Source organism: Sesamum indicum, linkage group LG1 (genome assembly GCF_026168435.1).
Source record: "Sesamum indicum cultivar Baizhima isolate 11 linkage group LG1, ASM2616843v1, whole genome shotgun sequence".
Classification (NCBI taxonomy): Eukaryota; Viridiplantae; Streptophyta; class Magnoliopsida; order Lamiales; family Pedaliaceae; genus Sesamum; species Sesamum indicum.
In genome coordinates, this window is record NC_142657.1 from 433,351 (window position 1) to 457,719 (window position 24,369).

The window sequence follows — 24,369 nt, forward strand, 5'->3', positions numbered from 1 at the left end:
ATCAATTTATTTTAGTGCTATGACAGACCCTACGACTTGTTAATACCACATTGAACCTTCTTTATGGGATCTCCACTTATAAGGTTGGGTTGTCATCATAGATACATCACTAATGGATTTTCAATCCCATCCCCAATCTAGATTTGTTTAATTGTGACATATCCAATCCTTTCGTCAAAGAATCAGTCACATTGTCCTTTGTTCCCACAAAGTCAATGCCAATTACTCTGTCTGACACTAATGCCTTTAATAGACTTCAGTCTAACTTGGATGTATCGTTTGCTCTTTTGGTTATATTTACAACTCCCTCACCTTTGCAATTATGGTTTGGTTATCACAATGTACAACAATAGGTGAAAGAGGCTGGCTTACAATGAGAAGTTGTGATAATAATCCAAATAGTTATTCTGCCTCGTACCAAGCATATCCAACACACATAATTCGGCTTCAAAAGTAAATCGGGTTATCAAAATTTGTTTTGCAGACTTCTAGAAGACTCGCTCCCACCTAAGGTAAAGACATATCTGAACACCCATTACTCCTGGAGTTTTTGACTATCCAACTAGCATCACTATATCCCTTAAGTACAATAGGAAATTTGCTATAATGTATGGTCACTGACACGTGCCCTTCAGGTACTTTAGTACCCTATCTAAAGCACCCCAATGGATTCTATCAGGACAACTAGTGTATCTAGGCAGTTTTGAGACAGAAAAAGATTATATGGTCTCGAGTTATTTACTAGATACTGTAAGCTCCCAATAATTTGGGAATACCTTAATTGTGCAATCGAATCACCACTTTCATTTTTAAATAGAGCTACAGAAGAATCATATGGTGTCTTAACAATTCTACTGTTTTGATAACCAAATTTCTCAATTATCTTTTTAACATAGTGAGATTGAGAAGTGACTATGCTATCAGTTGAACGAATAAACTTGATACCAAGAATTGCATCAGCCTCATCCATATCTTTCATTTCAAACTTATTCTTTAAAAATAACTTAGTTTAGGTAATAATATCTACACATGATCCTATTAATAAAATATCTACATGATCATGTCATTCTCATTCAAGGTGAAGCCAAACGCAAGAATAGTTTTATCAGATTTTTCATGACACTGTTTGGCTGCTTGTTTAAGTCCATAAAGAAACTTAACAAGTTTACAAACTTGGCGCTCGCTACCATGAGCTACAAATCCCTCAGGCTGAGCCATGTATATTTCCTTCTCGAGTTCACCATAGAAGAAGGCTATTTTCACATCCATCTGGTGAATTGGGAGTATACCAAAGCAAGCGTTATAAACACCCGGGTTGTCAATCGAGCTACTGGAGAATAGGTATCGAAATTATCTATTCCCTCCTTTTGTTTAAAACCCTTGGCCACCAATCTAACTTTAAACTTATCGACAGATCGGTCAGGTTTCAGTTTATTTCTATACTCTTCCTCAATGTTGATAGCAATCATAAGATCATCCAGAGACAGTCTCCCTTTTTTATTTTTGAGTGTCATGCCAAAACTTTCCCAGAATTTAGGAAATTTGTCCACTATGGACATGACTAGAACTTTTCAGAAAGCTTCATCTCAACATCATTCAGAGCATGCTCAAGGTTGATAATCTCATGAGTCTGTTCAGCTACAGATCTGTCCTCAACCATCTGATTCCGCATGAGCTTAGAAACAGAATACTTTTCGAGCACTTGCTCTTTAGTATTATATGCCTGGTCCAACTCATCCCACAGAGACTTAGTAGTACAAGAGTCGGAACAATAGATGTCGAAGAGCGTATTTGACAAAATCGCTCCTCGGCCTATTTGATCCTTCTCTATCCACTGCGTTATCTTAGCAATTTTAGGATCGATATCAGTGAGTTCAAATCTGGTCACCTGAATCACTGTCAAGAGTCCTTTCATTATTAACCAAATTTTCATTTGTTGTTTCTAGCATTTGAAAAACTGGCCCCTAAAAATTGTCCAGCAAACCGGTCAAGTCGACCTTGGGTGCGATCGGAATAACAATAGAAATAAGCTCAGTCATTTTAATAACTTAGCAAACTGAAAGTAGAGTTCAAATATTTTTCAGGAAAAGGTTCGAGTTTCCAAAAACAGGGTTTGACAAAAGTATTTAACGTTCCAACAAAAATTCGATTTTTCAAAATCGGTATATTTTAGTCAAGATTGTTGAAAAATTTTAAGTTTCGAGTATAATTGAAACAATATTTTGAAAATAACAATTGAATTTAGAAATTAAAAGCAATTAGAGCTATATTGGAACAAATAAAATATATCAATTAAAAGCGCTATTTACGATGAGAAAATTAAATAGTAAACTTACAACGAGAGTTGTATCATAACAATTCTCAATCCAATAGAAATCATGAATTCAACCGAATTACAGAATTTACTGCTTGGCCTAAAAAAATATACGTCCTGTATCAATAATGCACGGGGTACAACGTAACTTTTTTTAGGATAAGACGGTTGTATTTTTTTCTATTTTAAGATTATACTGAAAAATATCTTTACCAAACACTCAATAGCTTGTTACAAAATTTAAGAGCACAAATCTTGAAAATGAGTGAGGGCCGAGAAAAAGAGAGCTCGAGAGAGAGAGAAGATAATTGTGAGAGGTGTATGTAAAGTGAGAAATGCCTTGGCCTTTCATAGGCATGCATGCCAAGAAAACAGGGTATCAGAGACCAAAATTTAGAGACGGAACAAAATCCGTCTTTATCAGAGACGGATTTAGAGATGGAAATCCTTATTATGATAAATTATTAATCATTACTATTTTAGAGACGGATTTAAACAAAAGATTGATTAAATCAAGTAATATTACTAACCAAGTAATACTTGGGACTCCATTCTTACATAATATTTATCCAATAAAAAAGATTGATAGTAAAGGAATTATAGGAACTTTCCAGAATGATGATATATTTCTTGAATTTATTATTGAACCATTTGTTAAAATGTTGCATAATATTTATGATAATATTAAAGCAAAACAGAATCAAATTAATTTCTTAAAACAAGAAATAAACATTATAACAATTGAAGAGCAATTGAAGAATCCTAAATTACAGGATAAAATTAGTCTATTAAAAAATCAATTCTCTTTAGAAATTTGTAATGATCATCCTAATGCTTTTTGGGATAGAAAGAAACATATAGTTTCTTTACCTTATAAAGATTCTTTTGATGAAAAGAATATAACTACTAAGGCGAGGCCTTGTCAAATGAATTCTGAATACTTAGAATTATGTAAAAAAGAAATTGAATCCCTTTTACAAAAAGGATTAATAAGTCCTTCTCAATCTTCATGGTCATGTACTGCTTTTTATGTTAATAAACATTCTGAAATTGAAAGAGATATTCCAAGATTAGTTATAAATTATAAACCTCTTAATAAGGCATTAAAATGGATTAGGCATCCTATTCCTAATTAAAAAGATCTACTTGATAGACTTTATGATAGTTTAGTATCTTCTAAATTTAACCTAAAATCAGGATATTGGCAAATACAAATTAATAAATCTGATAGATATAAAACTGCATTTAATGTTCCTATTGGACATTACGAATGGAATATTATGCCATTTGGTTTGAAAAATGCTCCTTCTGAATTCCAGAAAATTATGAATGATATTTTTACTCCTTATAGTACTTTTATAATAGTATATATTGATGACATATTAGTCTATTCAAAAACTACTGAAATGCATTTTAAACATTTAAATATATTTAAACGTTTAATTATACAAAATGGTTTAGTAATCTCTAAGTCAAAAATGGAATTATTTTAGACAAGAATAAGATTTCTAGGTCATATCATTGAAAAAAGAAATATTATTCCTATTAATAGAAGTATTGATTTTGCAGATAAATTTTCAAATGAAATAACTGAAAAAACTCAGTTACAAAGATTTTTAGGAAGTCTAAATTATATTGCTCCCTATTACAAAAATTTAATAGAAGATACGGCTATCTTATATGATAGGCTGAAAAAGAATCCTAAGCCGTGGACAATTGCCCATACAGAAGCTGTTAAAAGAATAAAATTTAAAGTTAAAACACTTCCTTGTTTAATGTTAAGTAATCCAGATTGGAAAAAGATCATAGAAACTAATGCATCTGATATAGGGTTTGGAGGAATATTAACCCAGATAAATCCTGAAACAAAACAAGTATATCTTGTTAGATTCCATTCAGGAAAATGGAATGATTCTCAAAAAAATTATGCAACTATAGCAAAAGAGATCCTAGCTATAGTCAAGTGTGTTTTGAAATTTCAAGATGATTTATATGATCAAAATTTTTTTATTATGACAGACTGCAAAGCAGCCAAATTTATGTTTCAAAAAGATTTTAAACATGGTGTTTCTAAACAAATGTTTGCAAGATGGCAGGCTCAATTAGCCCCATTTGATTTTGAAATACTTTATAAAAAGGGAGAAGATAATAGTCTTCCAGATTTCATAACTCGGGAATATTTTAATAAATGACAGGCATGAACTCCCGAGGTCGGGGATCTTCCTCTTATAGAGGAAGAGGTGGTCGAGGCAAAGCACCTGAGATTATATCTCAAAATGGAAAACAAAAGCTTATAGCTATGGATTTAACACAAGATCCTGAATATCAGGCATTCTTGGAATATAAAAAAGGTCAGCAATCTCAAACTGAAGGGAATGATAGTCCTTCATATGCCAAAATAATTGGTGATGAAGAATCTAAATCCAATAATATTGGATTTTCAAAAACCCAACATAAAGAAATTATATTTCTTTTGGAAGAAAAAGATTTAAAATGGAAAAATGATCCATGGGTTTTAATGCAAAGGTATTTTGATAATTCATCCTTACCAGCAAGGACTTATAAGTCTAGATTCTTTTATGAACAAATACTTGTTCAAAATGGCTCATGTGAAATATCACATTTTACGAGCACCAATAAAGAAATTTATAATTTCAGCAAAATGATTATAAAAAAGGATATACCTTTGGAAGATTGGGGAATTTCTCCTATGAAAGATAAAGAAATTTTGATTAATAAATCAGCGGTAAAGTATAATTACTGGGATTACTGCGATGCCTTTATGAAGGTATTAGATTATGAAAATGATAAGCACAAACATTCATGGTTTATAAAGGTTTGTGCCAATGTTTATAACACTGATATCCCACACTGGTTTATACACTGGTTTTACTATTTTGGTCCCACTCCAAATATTTTACCTGAGAAAATAAAATTCTTTTTTGATAAATGGGTGGATATTTCACCACAATTGATAAAGAAACAAGAAGCTAAACTATTCATAGAGGGAATAGCCTCATGTTTCTTCTTCATTGAATTTTCAATAACCTGGATCTGAAAATGGACGCCAGAAATTGGTCAGACAGATGCTGGAATTCCTTGCTTATACAGAATATCCCATATTAAATTTTGGGATAAAATGATGAAGACTGATCCTAATACAAAGAAAATATTTGGAAAAGAGACAATGGATCTCCTTCAAACGAAAATAAGCGTCTATGAAAATCAGAAGGAAGATATTGCTACCCCATCTCCTTTCGATCATATCTCAAGGAAATTCAAAATGAAGTCAGAATTTCTGACTAAAGAGCAGATGGTTGCTGCATATGTGGAAGAAATGAAAAAGGACCTGATGGCACATTTTGGTGAGGATAATAAATCCACCAAATCAGACTCAACTATGGCATCTGAATTCATGCAAGATGATCAAGATCCTAATGACGTTGAATTCGAGGATATTTTTGAAGCTATCAAGGAGACCTTGGTAGAAAAGATTCATAAAAAAAATATGGAAGAATCTTCCTCAAACCAGGCAAGAACTGGGAGAAAGTTTGATTAAAGAAGGCATCAATGCATGATTATCAGCAGTCAAATGACGCATTAATAAGTCATTAATAAGATAACGTAATCAATGACGTCAAAACAGACAGAAGGACGGGAATCTTGGCTTTTCTACTATTCATTTTTTGACTTTTAGTTCAATTATTATTGTAAATGTAGCACTTTTTCCCGAAATATCGGTCTTATACTGTGTAATACACGGTTTCTACTGTACTAAGTAGGGATAGACCCTGTAGAATAGGCTCCTCTGCATTCTATAAATGCAGATGTTTAGGGCGTTAAGGGCAGAACCTTAGAAGAAACCTCTCTTTTGTTTTCTCTCTTTCTCTCTTGCTCATGTGTTGAGCAATCCCTTCTCATTGTAAATCTATATATTGAAATAAAAGAAGTTTGCAACTACATAAGGACTACTGTAAGTTTTACTCGCTTTATTTTAATTTTTGTATTTTATTTATAATCTTATTTTTTGTTCATGGATAGCCTTATAGGTTAACCAATTCATGTGTTGATTCCTAACTGTTAATTACACTAGCATGAATTCGGCATCATTAATAATTATGACTCATCAAATTTATAGGTTGGATAATAATAACTGGCCTTGACATAAAAATTATGTTCTAAATATATGGCTCCTGGTAAGACCCCGGTCATAGCCGTGTTAAAGGCGTTTTTAGGGGCAGTTTGGATTATTATATTTGAATATAAATTTTATGAAAGGTTGTCAGTTATTCATTATCTTGTAAAATTATCCAATCCCTGCCTGATGATGATCCTGGTTGTATTATAATAATAATTATTGTAATTAAATATATATTTTAATTAATTAAAACTAATTTTAGATTAATTTAAACTAATTTTAGATTTAATAATTAATAATTTTAAAATTATTTGAATTTAAATATAATTTAATTTAAAATTTGATATTAAATAAATCAAATATAATTTAATATTTTAATTTAAATTATAAAAAATACAAAAATAAAACAAAAACACCTAAGAAAAAGGTAAAAAAGCAGTTAAAAATATCCCCACATGCACAAAGAGCGCGTGTAATGCACATTCCGTTAATTACTAATGAAATGGGTGTTTGTTGCTGAGTTTTACAAAATACAGGGAGGTTTTTAACTTATTCTCATAACATGAGGGTTTTTTTTTTTTTTGCAAACTTTTTAAAACACAGAGAGGTTTTTATGCATTTTGTCCTAAAAAATAAGAGAAGACATTCTTATCCACCAAAAAATACACATCAGACTCCAATAGTCCCTCGAATCTGAGGGGGATCCTCCTCCAATCTGAGGGTGATCCTCCAATTGCTGGGGACTATCCACCAAATTTGAGGGGGATTCAACATTATATAACAACTTTGAAGTCGTGCTCCTTTAAGTTCATGGTCTACTCCAACCAACTTGTGGTTGCCTAAAAATAGAGAGCTAGCCCAACGGCGGAGAGACAAGTTTATATATTTTGATATGCTCTTCATTTTGAACCTCCCTACTATAATTTTCAACTTTATTCTACTACTTTAACTTAAAACAACATTGTAATTTAGCAATCAGAGCTTTGATCCAATATCAATCTCCCTCGTATACAAAAATTAAACAATAACACTCTCATTTTCACGTTTTCATTTTCTAGCACTTATATCACTGGAGCACCATATTTTTTGTTCGCATCACATATAAAATATATGGTGTATATATAATTATACATATATATAACAAAAAAATATTTATAAATTATTTGAGATCCGGACTATTTACTTTTTAACTATTGAAAATCATTGACTATTATAAAAAAAGGTATAACAGGCAATTCAGTAAAACTTTTAACGCCGTTAATCAAAATTAATGAAAGGAGAGAGTATGCATTATTTTGAAAAAAATCACAGAAAATTTTTGTCTATTTATTTAACACACGAAAATTTCTGAAACACTTATCCTAAATTTTGATGATGGTACTAAAGATTCTAATAATACATTGATACATTACACTAATCAAATTGCATCTGTCTTGAAGAATTATTTCCAGTATTTTGATGCACAACTTTTACGTAGACTTTCTTTCTTCCTTGTGTTTTTCATAGCCCCTTATCCTCCCTTCCTGACGCCTAGAAACTTGAATTCTTACGGCCCACTCCGGAAGAGAAACTCCATCACACTATTTTTCTGAACTGTGTGTGGAGAAACAGAGAGAGTTTAGAGTAAGATTTTTTGCCTATAGTAGATGAGTTATATCAATACTGTGAAAAAGAAGAAAAAAAGGTCAAAAAAGTGTCTGTTTTGATATAATTCAACTGACAAGGATGTCGGGCAAATAAATTGACATAATGGAGTATTTTTGGGACTATAATTAAGTTGACGAGAATAATTCGAACCAACAAAAATAACTCGACGACAAAACTTAATTCAATACCAACCCTATATTCGAGAGTAAAATCGCAACAGAATCTAGGTTAGTGTCGGATCCTTGCATCTTGTAACGAGCCACTCAAATTAAAAGTAAACATCAAATTGGGCATGATAAGTTATGATATCAAGCTTAATAACCACGTGTAAATGAGCCCTTAGTGGCCATTGCTTAAAAAACTTTCAAACGAGTAGTTTCCCACCTTTTCTTAATCATACAATTATTTTTCTTATTGCAAAAAGGCCCAATGCTTCGCACCTTTCACAACACTGGCCCATTAGTTTGCGTAATGCCTTTTATATAATTACATATTCTTCCTATAAGATTTTATGTAATTATACGTAAATTTTATGTAGTATGTGGATTTAGTATTTGTGGGTTTGCTTTGTCTAACAAGTCAAAAAATTCACCAAATTTGTTGATGCTAACAAAAAAATTCATATCTACCCCAATTAATTTATTATACGTCAAATAATTTTTTTTTATGACCAAATTACCTTTATACATCTTCACATGTTAATGCACATGAGGGAGTATGTTTTCATTGCTATAAGAGCAATTTTGTAAAAGAAAATATTTAACCTGTAATAATTCAGAATAAGACAATCGAGGGTAAATATCAAATTTTATTTATTTTTTTGGTTAATGATAATAAATTCAATAAACTTTGACCAGTGGAGGGATTTAGTTATTATATGAAAGTAAATTTCAGGAGTATTAGATGTAAATTTTTAAACTATATAAAAATTATGTGTAAATACATCAAATTTGAGGGAGAGGTAGTGTAATTATACCTTTATAAAATCAACATTTTAGTAATGTAATTTGAAACCATTTATTAACCAATTAATTTCTCCATATCAAAAGGCATTCACCCCGCAACGTCTTATTTCCGAGAATATACTTATAGTCCATGAGATGCTACATATTACGAAATCGAAAATCTATAAACAATATCATATGAAAATCAAAAGTGATCTAGAAAAGGCCTATGATCAGATGCATTGATCATTGGATATACACTTGTGTGTCCACTGTTACATTCTAAGTTAAGGTTAATGGCACACTTTCTAAATCTTGTACACCATAAAGAGGCATTTGACGGATAATGTTTATTCAGGTTAAATTTGATTCAATTGAACTAATTAAAAAGTAAGTGTATCGCATCATTGGCATCGTCTGTAGAAACATAGAGTTGAAGGCGTGCATTACAATGAAGATTTTCAGTAACTCCCAAACAAGCAAAAAGTTATGGAGACACCTGGCAATGTCCAGGCTTTGCAAATTATTGCAAGAACACCCCTGGCCTGCACCAGTAGGGTATCCCCTATCAGTGGGGCAACCCCTATCAATGGAGTGATGGTCCCAGGATCCCCCAGACCTGCTGACCCGCTAACAGAGCCTCCACACCACAATTCCTCCTCCAACACCTCCTTAGGAGGGCTCCCCGCAAAACTCCTATGGACCATACAACAGATGATCACGGCAACGATACGGGAGCAAATGGCGACACTAGTCCCACGCCACACAGTAACTCTATTAGACATGGATGCCCCTAAAGAAGAAAATCAAAGGGTATCCCCTGCCCCTGCATTGCCGGTTGCAAGAGACCAAGGACCCCCCCGCATTTCCAGCGGGACATCCCTCCTCAGTGGCTCGCACTTTTGGAATGCCTGCAGAAAGGCCTCCAAGATGTCCAGTACCAAATCATGGGAACACCCTCAAAGGAGCAATAGGCTATCCCCTTCAGTGAAAAAATCATGACAGACGAACTCCCCCTCAAATTGAAGAAGCCCAACCCGTCGAAGTATGACGGAACCAACGGATCCCCAGGAGCACCGCTCCTACTTTGAAAATGTTGTCCCTCCACCATTACACCGTTGGGGTTAAGTGTCATGTCTTTGTCACCACTTTGACACGATCGGCCCAATCATTCGGAGAATTTCTCTCACTATTTGTCCATCAATTTGCCAGCAGTAAACGATATCAAAAAAAAATCATGAGCCTTTTCTCTTTAAAACAAAGAGAATGAGAATCACTGAGGGAGTACCTTCGATGTTTTAATTTAGCGGCCCTAGAGATCTCTACTGCAACATCAAATACACTAATTTGTGCTTTCATGCAGGGATTACAAGATGGAGATTTCTTCAAGTCCTTAACTAAGAAGCCCCCTCTCAATTTTTACAACCTCCTAGCATCAGCTGAAGAATACATTAACTTGGAGGAGGCTAGAGAATACAAAAATATTGTATTGGTAAAAAACGCAAGGAACAAGAGGACGAGGACCTACTCCACCTAGACACCTTCTTAAAATAAGCTCTACCCGCAAAGGGGCATCCCTGTCAGAAAATAAGTCTTGCTCGCAAGCAAGCATCCCTCACGGAATAAGCTTTGCCCCTCAACGAATAAATATTCACATACCAGCTTCCCTAAAGCAGTATTTTTCATATTTTAATTTCATAATTTCGGAGAATTATTTTATCCCCTTCACATGTTAACATGTGCCTTCTTATAGGGATTTCACGAGAAAGACATCCCTCTCATTAAAAGCTCTATTTTCCACAAAAATAGCAGGAGAAAGGAATGCGAATGAAAAAGAAAAAAGAAAAAAGAAAACAGTTGCACGAAATCGCTTATGTGAATGATATAATAAATAAGAATTAAAATAAGCTATTCTGTCGTTTGATCTTTATACTTCAGTTTTTTTCGTTTCTTCTTAAATGAAAGAAAAACAAAATCAACTCAAGATAAGTTTTAATATGAAAATCTTATTTTACTTTCACTTTATTTATTATTTAAAGTGAAGTATAAGAACGTTTGTTATATATTCTTTATTACTTTTTATTTTAAAAATACATTCACTTTAAATCCCAACTAAACAAGGTCAAGTTCAAGTTCAAGATAGATACTGACTTGAGTTGGGCTGGTCCGACTGATGACCGAATTGACCTAATTGAAAACAGGCCAATTTGGCCCAGACCAATAGGAGAGGACCGCGTGGGTAGGGCTTAGGTCAGGCGTGCCGATCAAAACTAATGGATCAGTCCAATTAGGTCAATCTTTTTTTAATAATGAAAGAGATATTATAATGTTTATTTTTATTCTTCTAAATTAGTCAAATTATTATTTAAGTTTAATGTAATTTTAACTACCTTTTCTCTAGTTATAAAATATAAATTTTGTTTGTTTTAATATATTATTTATCTATATTCATAATCATTATTTAAAAAAATATCATAATTTTATTTGTTTAGCCAAATCGAGTTTGGTTTGAGCATCAATAATCGGTTGTCCATATGCTTGGTCTACGTAAAAAAAAATGGGCTCAATTGCAGTCCATTTAACACCCTAAGACCAACAACGAACAATAATGGACGATTTTGAGACGGACTTTTCTAGGATGATCATGCCATCCTGAACCGATCAGGTCCACTACTTACCTTAACTTCAAGTAAACTAAATAAAGAAAGATATGCACTCTTACTAATTATCAAAACATCCTTATTTAATAATACATGCGATAAATTCTTAAAGTTTGTTGAGATCAGATTCAGACAGAAAGATGCCATGGAAGCCACTAGGAATCCAACATGGCAGCTTAACAACGGCAACTATGTCAAGCTTAGGGGATTTAGCATCCATTACCAGGAACTTGGACTCCCCAACATTCTCATTGTGTACATAAGTTAATAAATAACCATCATCCTCCTCGGCTGTCGGATTGTTCGGATCCCCGGCCACGAAAAACGGTTCGCCACCACACCAGCCTGGCTCATAGAAGCGGCTAGCCACCGTGCAGTCGCCACCATCAACCATGGTTAGTGATAAGTCTAGTTTCACCACACCAACCAACGACTTTGACTCGATTATACTTGCATATATGTACCTGTTACACTAAAACTACCTCAACTATGGTCTATGGCAATTGTAAGAAATGTTATAAGTAGAGTAGGTAAATTTTGGATTGGGTATTTTGTTGACTATGCATTTTCTCAACAACTACACATGGGATAATGACTTGGAGGGAAGCCCCATCCTTTATGATTTCTTTAGATTGCCACCCCTATAATTTAGTTCCTCAAAATAACAGCTCTTATACAGAGGGTATAAATGAAAAATTTGTGATTTAAATTGGATTTGATCAAATTTGAATTAATTATACGATAAATGCAATATAATTACAATATGATTGGTGTATAGTTAATAAAAAGAATTAATCACATGACAAATGTATTATACTTGCTCTGTGAATGATTTGGTTGGACGCAAAAAATTTTAGTATAAATAATGTTTTTCATGATATCTACCATAAATAGAACATGAAATCAACAGCAAAATTATAAATACCAAAATCTGATGAAAATGAGATCTAATCATTGAAAATTCTTATCCGAATTAGGTTTGGTTCAACTAAATCTGTCACAAAGTAAGTGTATCACACTATGTGCTTGGTCATTTTCTTTAAACAGTACACCAATCACACGATAAATGTATTAAACTTGTCATATATGTACCTAGCTATATATGACCATGAAAAGTTTTAACTATGTATTGGCACAATTACACTAACACTACATCAACTATGTAACAACTCTTGAATATTTAAGGGCATAAAATACAATATATTTACATGAAAACAAAATTAATTTAAATTGGGTTTCATCAAATTTGAACCAATTATATGATAAGTGTGATATAATTATATGTATATTTTACACTCTCTGCTTTTGAAATTTGATGTAATATCACGTAGATCCCTTATGTTTTAGAAAATTATATCTAGCACTCTTGAGGTTTACTTCTGTCTAACAAATAAGTCCATATATTAGTTAAAATTCACAGAATTTGCTGATATTAATAAAAAAAATATATATTTATCCACGATTAACTTATTACTGACTTATAGGAGGTCAAATAAATTTTTTATAACCAAATTATCCCCATATGTCTTCACGCTTTAATGCATATGAAGAAGTATATCTTCACTGTTATAAGGGTAGTCCGAAAAAATTTATTTGACCTGCAATAAGTCAATCGATGGTAAATATCAATTTTATTCACATTTTTTTTAAGATCAATAAATTCAGTTAATTTTGACTAACGAGGGATTTATTTATTAGATAAAAGCAAACTTTATAAGTGATAGATGTGATATCCTAAACTACATGGGCTCTATATATAATTACATCAAATCTTAGGGGCAGGGAGTATAATTATCCCTATATTTTAAGAAAAAAACCAATCATATTGACATGTGTATATTTACACTTATTTTTTAATTGATTTAGTTGGAGCGAATCTAATTTGAGTAAGAATTTATAATATAAACATCTTCCATAAATAGTACATGACATCAATAGCAAAATTATAAATATCAAAATGTGATGAAAATGAGATACGTATAAAATCATGCTACCTGGTCTTCCTTGCAGCATAAGCTGGATTTATGACTGCAAAATCAAGAACTCTGGTGCACAAGGGATGCCTCTGCAAGCTCTTGCTCTTCACATTTATCGTCAGCTTCTCTATCGTCAATTGCGCCAGTTCAATCCTCTCCAAGACCTGCTCAACTTTGACAGCATTTGAAGCCACTATCACAATTATATCGCCCCCATCCTCTTCCCATGCACTGAAACAATGCAACATGTTGAATCCCGGCGCATTAATCCACTGCATTTCGCTGTCGTCCTCTGCATATCTCGGGATAATTCCGAGTCGTGGCACCTTACAGGGATCAACTCCGACTGGTGATCTTCCCCTCAGAATCCACAACAGGTTCATGACTATCTGTACATCAGGAAATATGGCGTAGCTTTTGGTAACTGCAAAGTCATGAGTAAGTGTCGGTCCATCCGCGGAGTACATTGGGACATCCTTGTGTTTCTTTCCCTCTGAGTCGAATCTGAAAAACGTCAGGAACGGCCATAAAGGGTGGAACCGGTAGGCAAAGGCTTCCCCCGTCTCCCGGTCGATTTTGGGATGTGCCGTCATCCTGAAGAACCACTCACTGCTGCTTCTCTGGAAATCGTGGCGGCCGATGGTGACTATATCTCCATCTGGTGTAACTTTTATTGCATAGGGAATATCGGATTCGCAGAGAGCAAAAAGGTGGCCAGCAAAGAGAGCAAGGCTAGTATTCGCCACGCCAAAGCCATGTCTTATTGGATCGAACTGCCCAGTAAGCATTTTTGCGAGGGTTAAGAAAGAACGAGCGATGGAAGCTCCGAAACCATTGAAGGATGAGAAAACACTGGGGAAAATTGGGTACCCGATCTCTTGCTCTATCATGTACTTGTGAGTCTGGACATAGCGGCTGCAAAACGTGGCTTCACCTCGGGAGATTCTAATCATGTGAAGCATCCCATCACCATCAAGGAGATGGTAAGGACCTCGAGGGATGAAGTGAGGGTTGGGGCCATTGCGAATGTATGCACCGTCTAAGCAACTAGGGAGGGAGCCCTCCACCACCTCACAGGGGGTCGGGGGGAGTTCATCCACCGGTGCAAACGTGCCCGAGAGAACACGCTTGGGATCGATAGAATGTCGAAGGGGTAAGTCAAGAAAGTTGCATATGAGATCATCTAATGTTTTGAAGATAATGGCAAGTGAGGAGGAGTGCTTTCTCTTGATCTTGCGGCCTACAGGCCGTGGTTTGTTCTTGAGAGTTTGATCAAGTGTTTGAGCAGTGTGAATTATCAGCTTATTAGAGGAGTTGGGAGTGAAATAGTTAGGGTGATGATGAGAGCTCTTTGCACTAAACCTAAATGATGAGGAAACATCATAATCAAGAGATGAGCGACGAGGAGGAAACATTATTAATGGAGTTGCAAGGAAAGAGGAAGACAGGGCTTCCATCGCTCTGAGCATGAGAGCAAGCTACAGAAAAATATTGTCCAAGAAAAAAAATGTTGAGTACAAATTTAGTCGAAAATTTAGTTGGAAAATTGAGTCATTTGCCAAAAAAAATCACATACCAAGTATGTGACTTTTTAAATTGGGATATACATTGTAATTGGAAAATTCCCTATATAATCGAATCGGAAGTAAAATTTCCCTATATAGAATTCGGAGGGGAGATGTAACTGTGATGGAGAGTCATTAAAGTGTTGTCAGTGTGGTTGTAAGTTTGCCTTTAATACTCAGCAGATCGGCGACAGAATTAAATTCTTGCTCTATTTCTAGGATTGATCATAAGTAATAATAATTTATTATTTGCGTTTGTCCGAATATCTTCCCTTGAAGTGTGTGCTTAAAACCTCCCGCATGCAAGCATTATATGATGATAAGCAAAATCAAATCGTGTTTCTGATTTTTTTTTTTAAAAAAAATTGGATATAATTACGAATAATATTTTATTATTTTTAAAAATTATAAATACTTTTTAATAAAAAATAATTGTGTAATTTATAACAATAAAATGGACATTACTCATTCACTAATGCTGAAATTTAAAACAAAAAGTATTAAAAATAAAAATATAATTAAGTAATCCTTAAAGAATATTAGTCTATATATAAAGATATTTTAAGAAATTCTAAAAGGTATATAATATTATAATTGATAATTTAAAATTATTTTGGTCACTGATCATAAAAATTGAACAAAAATCCAATGAAACTAATAGAATTAGCTCGTTATTGAACATGCGTTAACATCAGGAGGATTATTTGTAATTTTTCAAACAACAAAAACGCGTATATAATTATATCAAATCTCAACTAAGGTGGATGTAGTTTACCCAATTTCTATGTTGAAGTTGGGATATAGTCATGTAGTCGTTTTATTAAAAAGTAAAATGAATTATCAAGTTGAAATTTTTCAATTTTTTGTCCAGTTGAGTGTGGATGGAATGGTCGTTGGCGAGAATCGTGGCTTCATTTTCATTGAAAATCGATTTCTATTCGAATAATGATTTCAAAATATATAGTTTCAACCTCTGCTTTCGAAAATAAGAGTAGCCCACTAACTGTATCTACATCAATCCACACCACCCCCATTCAAATTTCATTCAATTAAGAATTATCTTGTTTTTCAGGATAACTTCTTTCCTGGTCAGGTCAACAAAGGCATGAAATATTTCGATTTATTTTTTCTATAAAATCAAATGGATTTACCTGGACCAATGCATGATTTTCTCTGCTGCAAGAGTGCGGACTCGATGTAACATTCATAAATTTTTATATATAATTGTGGAATAAATTAATAATTATTAAAAATATATAAATTAATTAATAAATAAAATATAGAACGAAATTTGCATATATATTATAATTTTTAGACATATGATTGAAACTTTATAAAGTTCTTGAGGTTTAATTATATACATTTAGAAGATTAGGGGCCAAAACATATTTTTAACAAAGTTATTAGAAAACCAAAAACAATATAAATATGGATGAAGTTGAAATTTGTGGTGGCACGTGTCCCACCAGCCATCCATGCAAGACTCTAAACTTATTTTTATTATTCCCACAAGATTTAATATGTTATAATATATATATATATATATATAATATGTAAATATATATGTGCGTATGGAATTTAATTAATGGGTGCATAACACTGAAATTCATGCTTTTCTAAATGGAGCCCTTTTTCTCTCACGGAGGAGAAACAGGTGCATGCTATTAATTCAAATTATTAGTTAATTCATTTATTTATGTTATATAATCAGTGAGTTTATTAAATATAATTTTTACTATGGGGGCGAAAAAAGGAAAGAGAGAATGTTTTAATCAGAAAAGTATACAGATCTGATTATTGATAAATTAGTCACTAGTTATGATCCAAGCAAAAAGTGCTCGTCAGGGTCTTGGAATTTAAAATCTTTGGATAGGATCTTTTGCAAGTCTAAAAAAATGAATGACCTGCAAAAAATATTAGCATTCCAATAATCAAGTTAGTAATTAATTATAAAATAATAAAATTATGAAAATTATGACAAACTATGGGTAGGTTGTGTCTCTCATTCCTTCCTCTGGTCTTGTCTATTCTTCTTCACTAACCAAGCATACTACCGCAGGCTACGGGGAGAACTACTGTAGCACCTCCTTCGCTACAAGGGCTATATCTACCCTAAACGTCATATTTATAGTAATTCTTGTGTTCATATATATAAATTTATACATAATCATCTAATCAATTTGCATACGTAAGCCCAACGTCATAACAACATAATCAACCCACAACATCATATACAGTCAATTTAATTCCAACATAATCAGCTTTATTACACCACATGACTATCTCATAATAAGACAATCAATCAAACTCCATTTTTCCTAGTTTGCTTACTAGAAGGTGATATTGTGTTTTTCCCATCAACTCAATCTCACCGTTATATAAATTCAAGTGAATCCCCTTGACAGCCGGCTCATCAATCTTATTTCGCACATAGCTCTTTCATATCGCACATAACTCTTTCATTTCGCACATAGCTCTTTCATATCATATTTTTGCCTTATAAGCTTTTCAACACATCAAGGAATATTCACACCACAATTATATTCAATTTCCACCACTCCCTCATTTCCACATATCACCATTCTTGTAAGCAACTAGTAACGTAAAACAATATATTAACATATTCTCATTCCAAACATCCACAATACATCAAACAACAAACATAATATTTCAACGCATTTCCTCATTCTACGTACACAATATCGTTAATCAAATCAAATCATCCATCACTCATATACTTCAGGTAAATCAATGTTAGCATGAACCACAAATTTATATAACAGTAAAGCCACAAATAAAAGGGTCATATATAGATAATACTAATCATTTACTTACCTCGACTTTACAACGCTTTTATCTATCCAATAAGTAGTGGTTCGGTCTTTTCACTCTACCCCGTATTGAGTTATACCACATACAGTTAATATATCGAGAATATCATAATTTCTTTTAAATACAATATTAAATATTATTCGTACAATTTGTAATAATTTTTCAATATTCCATTTCTATCAAAGTACAAATTTTCGTTTTTTCCCTTTATTAACATACCATTTATTAAATAATTCTCGAAATATTTCTATGAATTTTCTATCAATTTCTCGCTGTTATACACTTTAATTACATACAATATGTAGAATTGTGTATTTGGTTGACAATTCCGATGGAATTGTATAAATAAGCTATAGTAATATTCAAATCTAATAAATTTAATAATCTAACTAACCAACGATATCATTTTTATATCCGATTTGATATTTAATCTGATACTATTTTAAATAGCCAAACTCGTAAAATATTCCGATTAAATAGTACATCGCTTAGTATAAACAACATTTAATAAATGAACCAATTAAATAATATAATTATATAAATTAATAAAAATTAAAATTGTAATTCTCGTACCTCTGGTTTTTCTTCCGCGAGAGAAACCCTCAATTTCACGTGTGTGCGCGCCGTGCATGTGTGTGTATTATGTATGTGTGTATGAGTAAAGAGAGGAGAGAGTAAAGAGAGGAGAGTGAGGCGGTGGGGGATGGCCCACCTCCCACTCTCAATCCCCTCTCTCTTTTCATATGTATATATATATTATTCATTAATATATATATATATTATTTACTAATACATATATATAAATAATAATAATAATATTATTATTATTTATTTAATTAGACTTTTCTTAAAATACCCATTACGTCCCTCCTGAATTTCCTTAATTAATATAAGTTGCTCCCAAATTTTATAACAAACTTGAATTTAATTCGTTCAAGTTTTATTATATTCCAATTAGGGAACATAATTTATTTACTAATTAACTAAGTTTTATAAAAATTTACTAATTAATCCCCCAATTATATATTATAATTTTTGGGGCATCACAATTACGAGGATGTTTCAATCCCCCTGACCTAAAAAATGATCACTACACACCTCCCATAACTAGTCCGGCTAGGATGCTTATGGCAATTGATCGACTCCCTACCCTGTAGTGGCCCAAGGGCTCCGAAGAAAGTCCTCAACTTCCAAAGTCTAAGTATTTTTGCAGGCACCATAGAGAATATGGACATGACACCAACCGTTATCGTCAGCTAAGACAAGAAATAGAAAGATTTATCCAAACCAGCTATCTTAGAAACTACGTGGATAAGGAGAAGAAACGGAGCAGAAGGAAGAGCACCCTCGGCATCACAACTCTCGCAGGCCCCAACTGCATGATCAGTAGGGGTGGGCAATCGGGTCGGGTTCATCGGGTCCCGACCCGACCCGATCGGGTTCGGGTAGAATAAGGCGGTTTGTTCGAATTTTTATGGCGGGTTCGGATAATCCAAAACCCGCCTATTGTTAGTCGGATCGGGTTCGGGTTTTAAAACCCAACCCGATTACCCGATCGGGTACCCGACGTCAAAAGGGGGGAAATTAATAGGGTTCATGTCTTCTGCATTTCGGTTCATTTCTTCCTCTCTACTCCTGCGTTTCATTTCATTTCTTCCTCTCTCTCACCGTCGCCGTCGCACGAGACTCTCTCTCACCGTCGCCGTCGCCGCCGCCTGCCTGTTGTCGTCGGCCCACCCCTACACACGGTAATGGCATCTATTTCTGCAATTTTGGTGTAAACCTCTTCTTCCTTACCTCGCTTCTCTGTTTGCTGAAGTTGCTTCTCTTTTTGTTTCTCTTTTTGCTTCTCTGTTTGTTTCTCTGTATGTACAATTGCTTCTCTGTAATCTGTATGTACAGTTGCTTCTCTTTCAATTGCTTCTACACGTATGACTGCTGAAATTGTTTCGTGGAATGACTGCTGATTCCAACCTTTATTTTTTCCGTTTAACCTTTAGATTACTGCTGAAATTGTTAAGTAATTCTGATAGGAGTTTCTTATATTTAACTGCAACAAGCTGATATGAATATGTTTGGTTGGGGGTTGAGTGAGCAGCTGCTGCGTTGTTGAGGAAAAAAATAGGAGATTGAGGTGTCTAGATTGAAGTAGGAGATTGAGGAAAGACAACACATTTGTTGGGGGTGACTGTATTTTTGGAATGCTTTCTTATAAGCAGTTTATCCACTAGTGTGGATGGTGTTATGGCACGAGCTTGCCGTGCCAAAGGGTCGAACTAAGAAGTATCACTCTACCTGATTGAAGTCGCTGAAACAAATTGTAGGGTTTGTGCTCCGTGTATCATATTGAAAATGTCTCGGGTATATTTTAGAACGCCTCATATTGTTATTATTTAAACAAGCGCTTCTTACTATTTTTTCAACTCCACTGTTGATGCCCATTCTTGCGATTTAAATATGGCTTAACTGGCATATAACTTGACGATAGACTCTGAAATTGTTTTCATCTCCTATCTCAATGTAATAGGACTTTACAGACACTGCCTAGTTAGCTCAAGGGAATGAATGTTTAAGTGAAATTGTTTTTGCTACCTGATACTGGAGCTTCAAGGAAATGACCCCCCTTCACATTTAATCACATCAAATTTAATCACATTTAATAAACATGAGCTCTCACATTTAATCACATCAAATTTCCCTTCATATAAGCTTTTTGCCCTAAAAATTTGTTTCATAATTTGAACAGTGAAAACTCATGCATAATCAATGTGCTTCATATTAAAATTGATTCTCATGAATTGTTAGGGTTAATGTCCTCAATTTGTTTTCTATTGTTTTTTGTCCTCAATTTGTTTTCTATTGTTTTTTGTCCTCAATTTGTTTTCTATTTTTAATGATTATGTAAATGTATTTTAATTTGAAATATTACCTTAATATTATTATTGCTGTGGATGTTTTACCTTAAATATTACCTTAATATACTTTTCGTCCATTGATTACGGGATCTTATCTATCTTACATGTGGATATTTTAATCTTGCAGATGTCAAATTCTCAATCTCAATCTTCACCTACTGTAGACTTATCAGATGCTCAAGATCAAGGCATAAATATGAACATGGTTCATAATCAGGTCAGTGGTGATCATGTTGACTTTGATGTTGATAAGGGTATGGATATGTCAGAGGATGAGGACGATATTCCACTTGATTCTAAGAAAAGAAAAAAGAGGGTAGTGACTTCTAGATTACCTTGGTGGGACCATTTTCATAAATTTTACTGTGAAAAAGATAAAGTGCAAAAGGCTAGATGCAAATATTGTACTAGGAAAATCAAAGCCGATCCAAAAGTACATGGAACTAGGCCTCTAAAGAACCACTTTGAATCTTGCAAGAATAAACCTCGTGATGTTTCCACCAATCAGACGAGATTGTCTTTTCAATCAATTCGTTTAGGCGAAAAAGAGGCCCCTCTTGTCAATTGGAGATTTGATCAAGAGAAAATTAGAGAGGCTTTGTCTTATATGTTGGTTGTAGATGAGCTCCCATTTAAAACAGTTGAGAATTCTGGATTTAGACATTTCATATCGGTGGCTTGTCCAATGTTTGCTATTCCATCAAGAAGGACAATAACAAAAGATATTTTCTATATGTATGTCAATGAAAGAGCAAAATTGAAGTCATTTATTAAAAATCATGCTCAAAGGGTTTGCATTACAACAGACACTTGGACATCTATTCAGAAAGTCAATTACATGTGTCTCACTGCTCATTTTATTGATGATGATTGGAATTTACATAAGAGAATTTTGAATTTTTGTCCAATTATCGGACACAAAAGTGAAGAAGTTAGTAGAGGTGTTGAGAAATGTTTGCTTGAATGGGGTATTGATAGGATTTTTACGATTACTGTTGATAATGCATCTTCTAATGATGGAGCTATGGTTTATTTGAAAAAGAAACTTGAAAACTGGGGTCAAAATATTTTAGGTGGAAAATATGTGCACATGAGGTGTATAGCACATATAATCAACCTTGTGGTTCAGGATGGTTTGAAAGGGAAGAATGAGCATGAGGCAATATCTCGTATTAGAGGGGCAGTTAGGTACGTGAGAAACTCTCCGGCTAGGTACAAAAAATTTCAAGAATGCGCTGAATTTATGGAAACAAAGAAGTTATTGTCTCTTGATGTACCTACCAGATGGAATTCCACCTATTTGATGTTAGAAGCTGCGACATGTCTTAAAAGGGCATTTGATGCTTATGAAGATATTGATCTTGCTTATAAGAATGATCTTTCAAAGAAACCATTTGATGGGGTTCCTATTGAATCTGATTGGGATAGGGCAAAGATGCTATTGAAGTTTTTGAAGCATTTTTACAATCTCACATTATGCATTTCCGGTTCTTCATATGTCACATCTAATATTGTGTTTCATGAAATATGTGAAGTTGATTTGCTTCTCCGACGATGGTTGCATAGTGATGATATTGAATTAAGTGATATGGCAAGAAAAATGAAAGAAAAATTTGACAAGTATTGAGGATCAATTGAAAAGATGAATATGATTTTGTATTATGGTGTGATACTTGATCCACGTCACAAATTGGGGTTTGTAGAATTTTCCTTTGATAAATTATATGGTGGTATTGGACAAAGTGATGTAATGAAAGAGAGGGTACGAGATGGTCTTCATGAGTTGTTCAATGATTACAAGTTAAGATATGGACACGCTCTTCAAGGAACTTTAGAAAGCCCGGGTTTATCGTCTAGTCGTGTTTCTTCATCTTCTTCCTCATCGAAAGAAATGTTTATGCATGATGAAGAGAGCGAGACTCGCAGGTTTTCTTTACAACAAGAGTACATGATGTACATGACAGGAGGAAAAGATCACGTGAAATCAGAGTTAGAGAAGTATCTCGGTGAGGATGTTGAAGAGTATAGGGAAAAGTTTGATATATTAAAATGGTGGAAAGCGAACACTCAGAGGTTTCCGATTCTCTCAAAGATGGCTCGAGATATATTGGCAGTTCCTGTCTCGACTGTTGCTTCAGAGGCCGCATTTAGCACTGGTAGACGTGTTCTTGATGCATTTAGGAGCTCACTATCTCCTAAAATTGTTCAAGTTATTATTTGTGCTCAAGATTGGATCCGTAAAGATTCCAAGCCAATAAGCATAGAAGAAGATTTAAGTGAAATTAAAATGTTTGAGTAAGGTACTTTTTATTTTCTCTTTTGCTTTGTTTTATATTAAATTATATATACTTTTATTTATATTAATCTCAATTCTTTTTTTTTTTTTTGTTTTCTTGTAGAGTTGACAAAATTGGGAGTCGATTCAACCATAATTGATATTTGACTGGACTACTTTGGACTTTGGAGTTTGGACTTTGGAATATTTTGGATGTGGTACTTCACAATTCACATTATTGTAAATTGATTATTAGAATGTAATGACTTGATGGATTATTTTGTTCATGTTGATATTTGCAAAAATTGAATGTCTCTTGTGACTCTTTGCCATTGCAATTTATTTTATGAATAAAATTTGATTACTTCATAATTAAAAAAAAAAATTAAACTCGGGCAAAACTACCCGAACCCGACTGTCGGGTACCCGACTAGCCGGGTACCCGCCCTACTCGGGTTCGGGGTCGGGTAGTGTTATACACTACCCGACGCGTCGGGTACCCGACCCGACGCCCACCCCTAATGATGAGTATTCACATAAAAAGGTACCTAAAAGGAAGGAAACCCTAGATGGAGAGATAAGCCCATAGAATGTTCCTGCTAAAGGAGTAATTCATATGATAATAAGAGGGCCCACTGATGGAGACTCGGGACAAGCTAGATGTGCCCGCGCTAGGGCTGCCAGATCCATCATGGAAATAGATGAGAAAGCGTCATTAGGAGGGCCAATGATCCATTTTGATCCTGTTGATGCCCAAGGAGTACATTTACCTCATAATGATCCTCTAATCATTTTTCCCACAGTGGCTAATTATACTGTTTAATGCATTTTTGTGGATTTAGATAGCTCTGCGGATGTCCTATTATATAGAGTATATCACCATATGGATTTAGGAGATATCCCCTTAGACCCTGTGGATACGTCGTTATATGGCTTGGTAGGAGAAGTTATACAGCTGCGAGGACAAATCTCACTCCCTTTCTCTAGGTATGGAACCTACCAAGAAGACTAGGATGGTTTGCTTCCTAGTAGTGGATATGTCCTTGGCCTATAACCTGATTGTAGGGTGACCGGCTTTAAACACTTTCCAGGCTATTGCCTCT

General features: G+C 33.9%; 1 protein-coding gene and 1 pseudogene across 1 annotated transcript; one reads left to right on the forward strand and one right to left on the reverse strand.

Annotated features, from left to right (window-relative positions):
* Positions 1 to 11,738: 11,738 nt before the first annotated feature.
* On the reverse strand, positions 11,739 to 15,530 carry LOC105156900 (putative carotenoid cleavage dioxygenase 4, chloroplastic). The gene is made up of 2 exons (XM_011073195.3): positions 13,698 to 15,530; positions 11,739 to 12,167 (listed from the first exon to the last, which is right to left on the reverse strand). Exons 1-2 carry the CDS (start codon positions 15,146 to 15,148, stop codon positions 11,810 to 11,812), a joined length of 1,809 nt encoding a protein of 602 aa, XP_011071497.2. The 5' UTR covers positions 15,149 to 15,530; the 3' UTR covers positions 11,739 to 11,809.
* A 6,551-nt stretch (positions 15,531 to 22,081) lies between these two features.
* On the forward strand, positions 22,082 to 23,290 carry LOC148789300 (zinc finger BED domain-containing protein RICESLEEPER 2-like; annotated as a pseudogene).
* Positions 23,291 to 24,369: the final 1,079 nt, after the last annotated feature.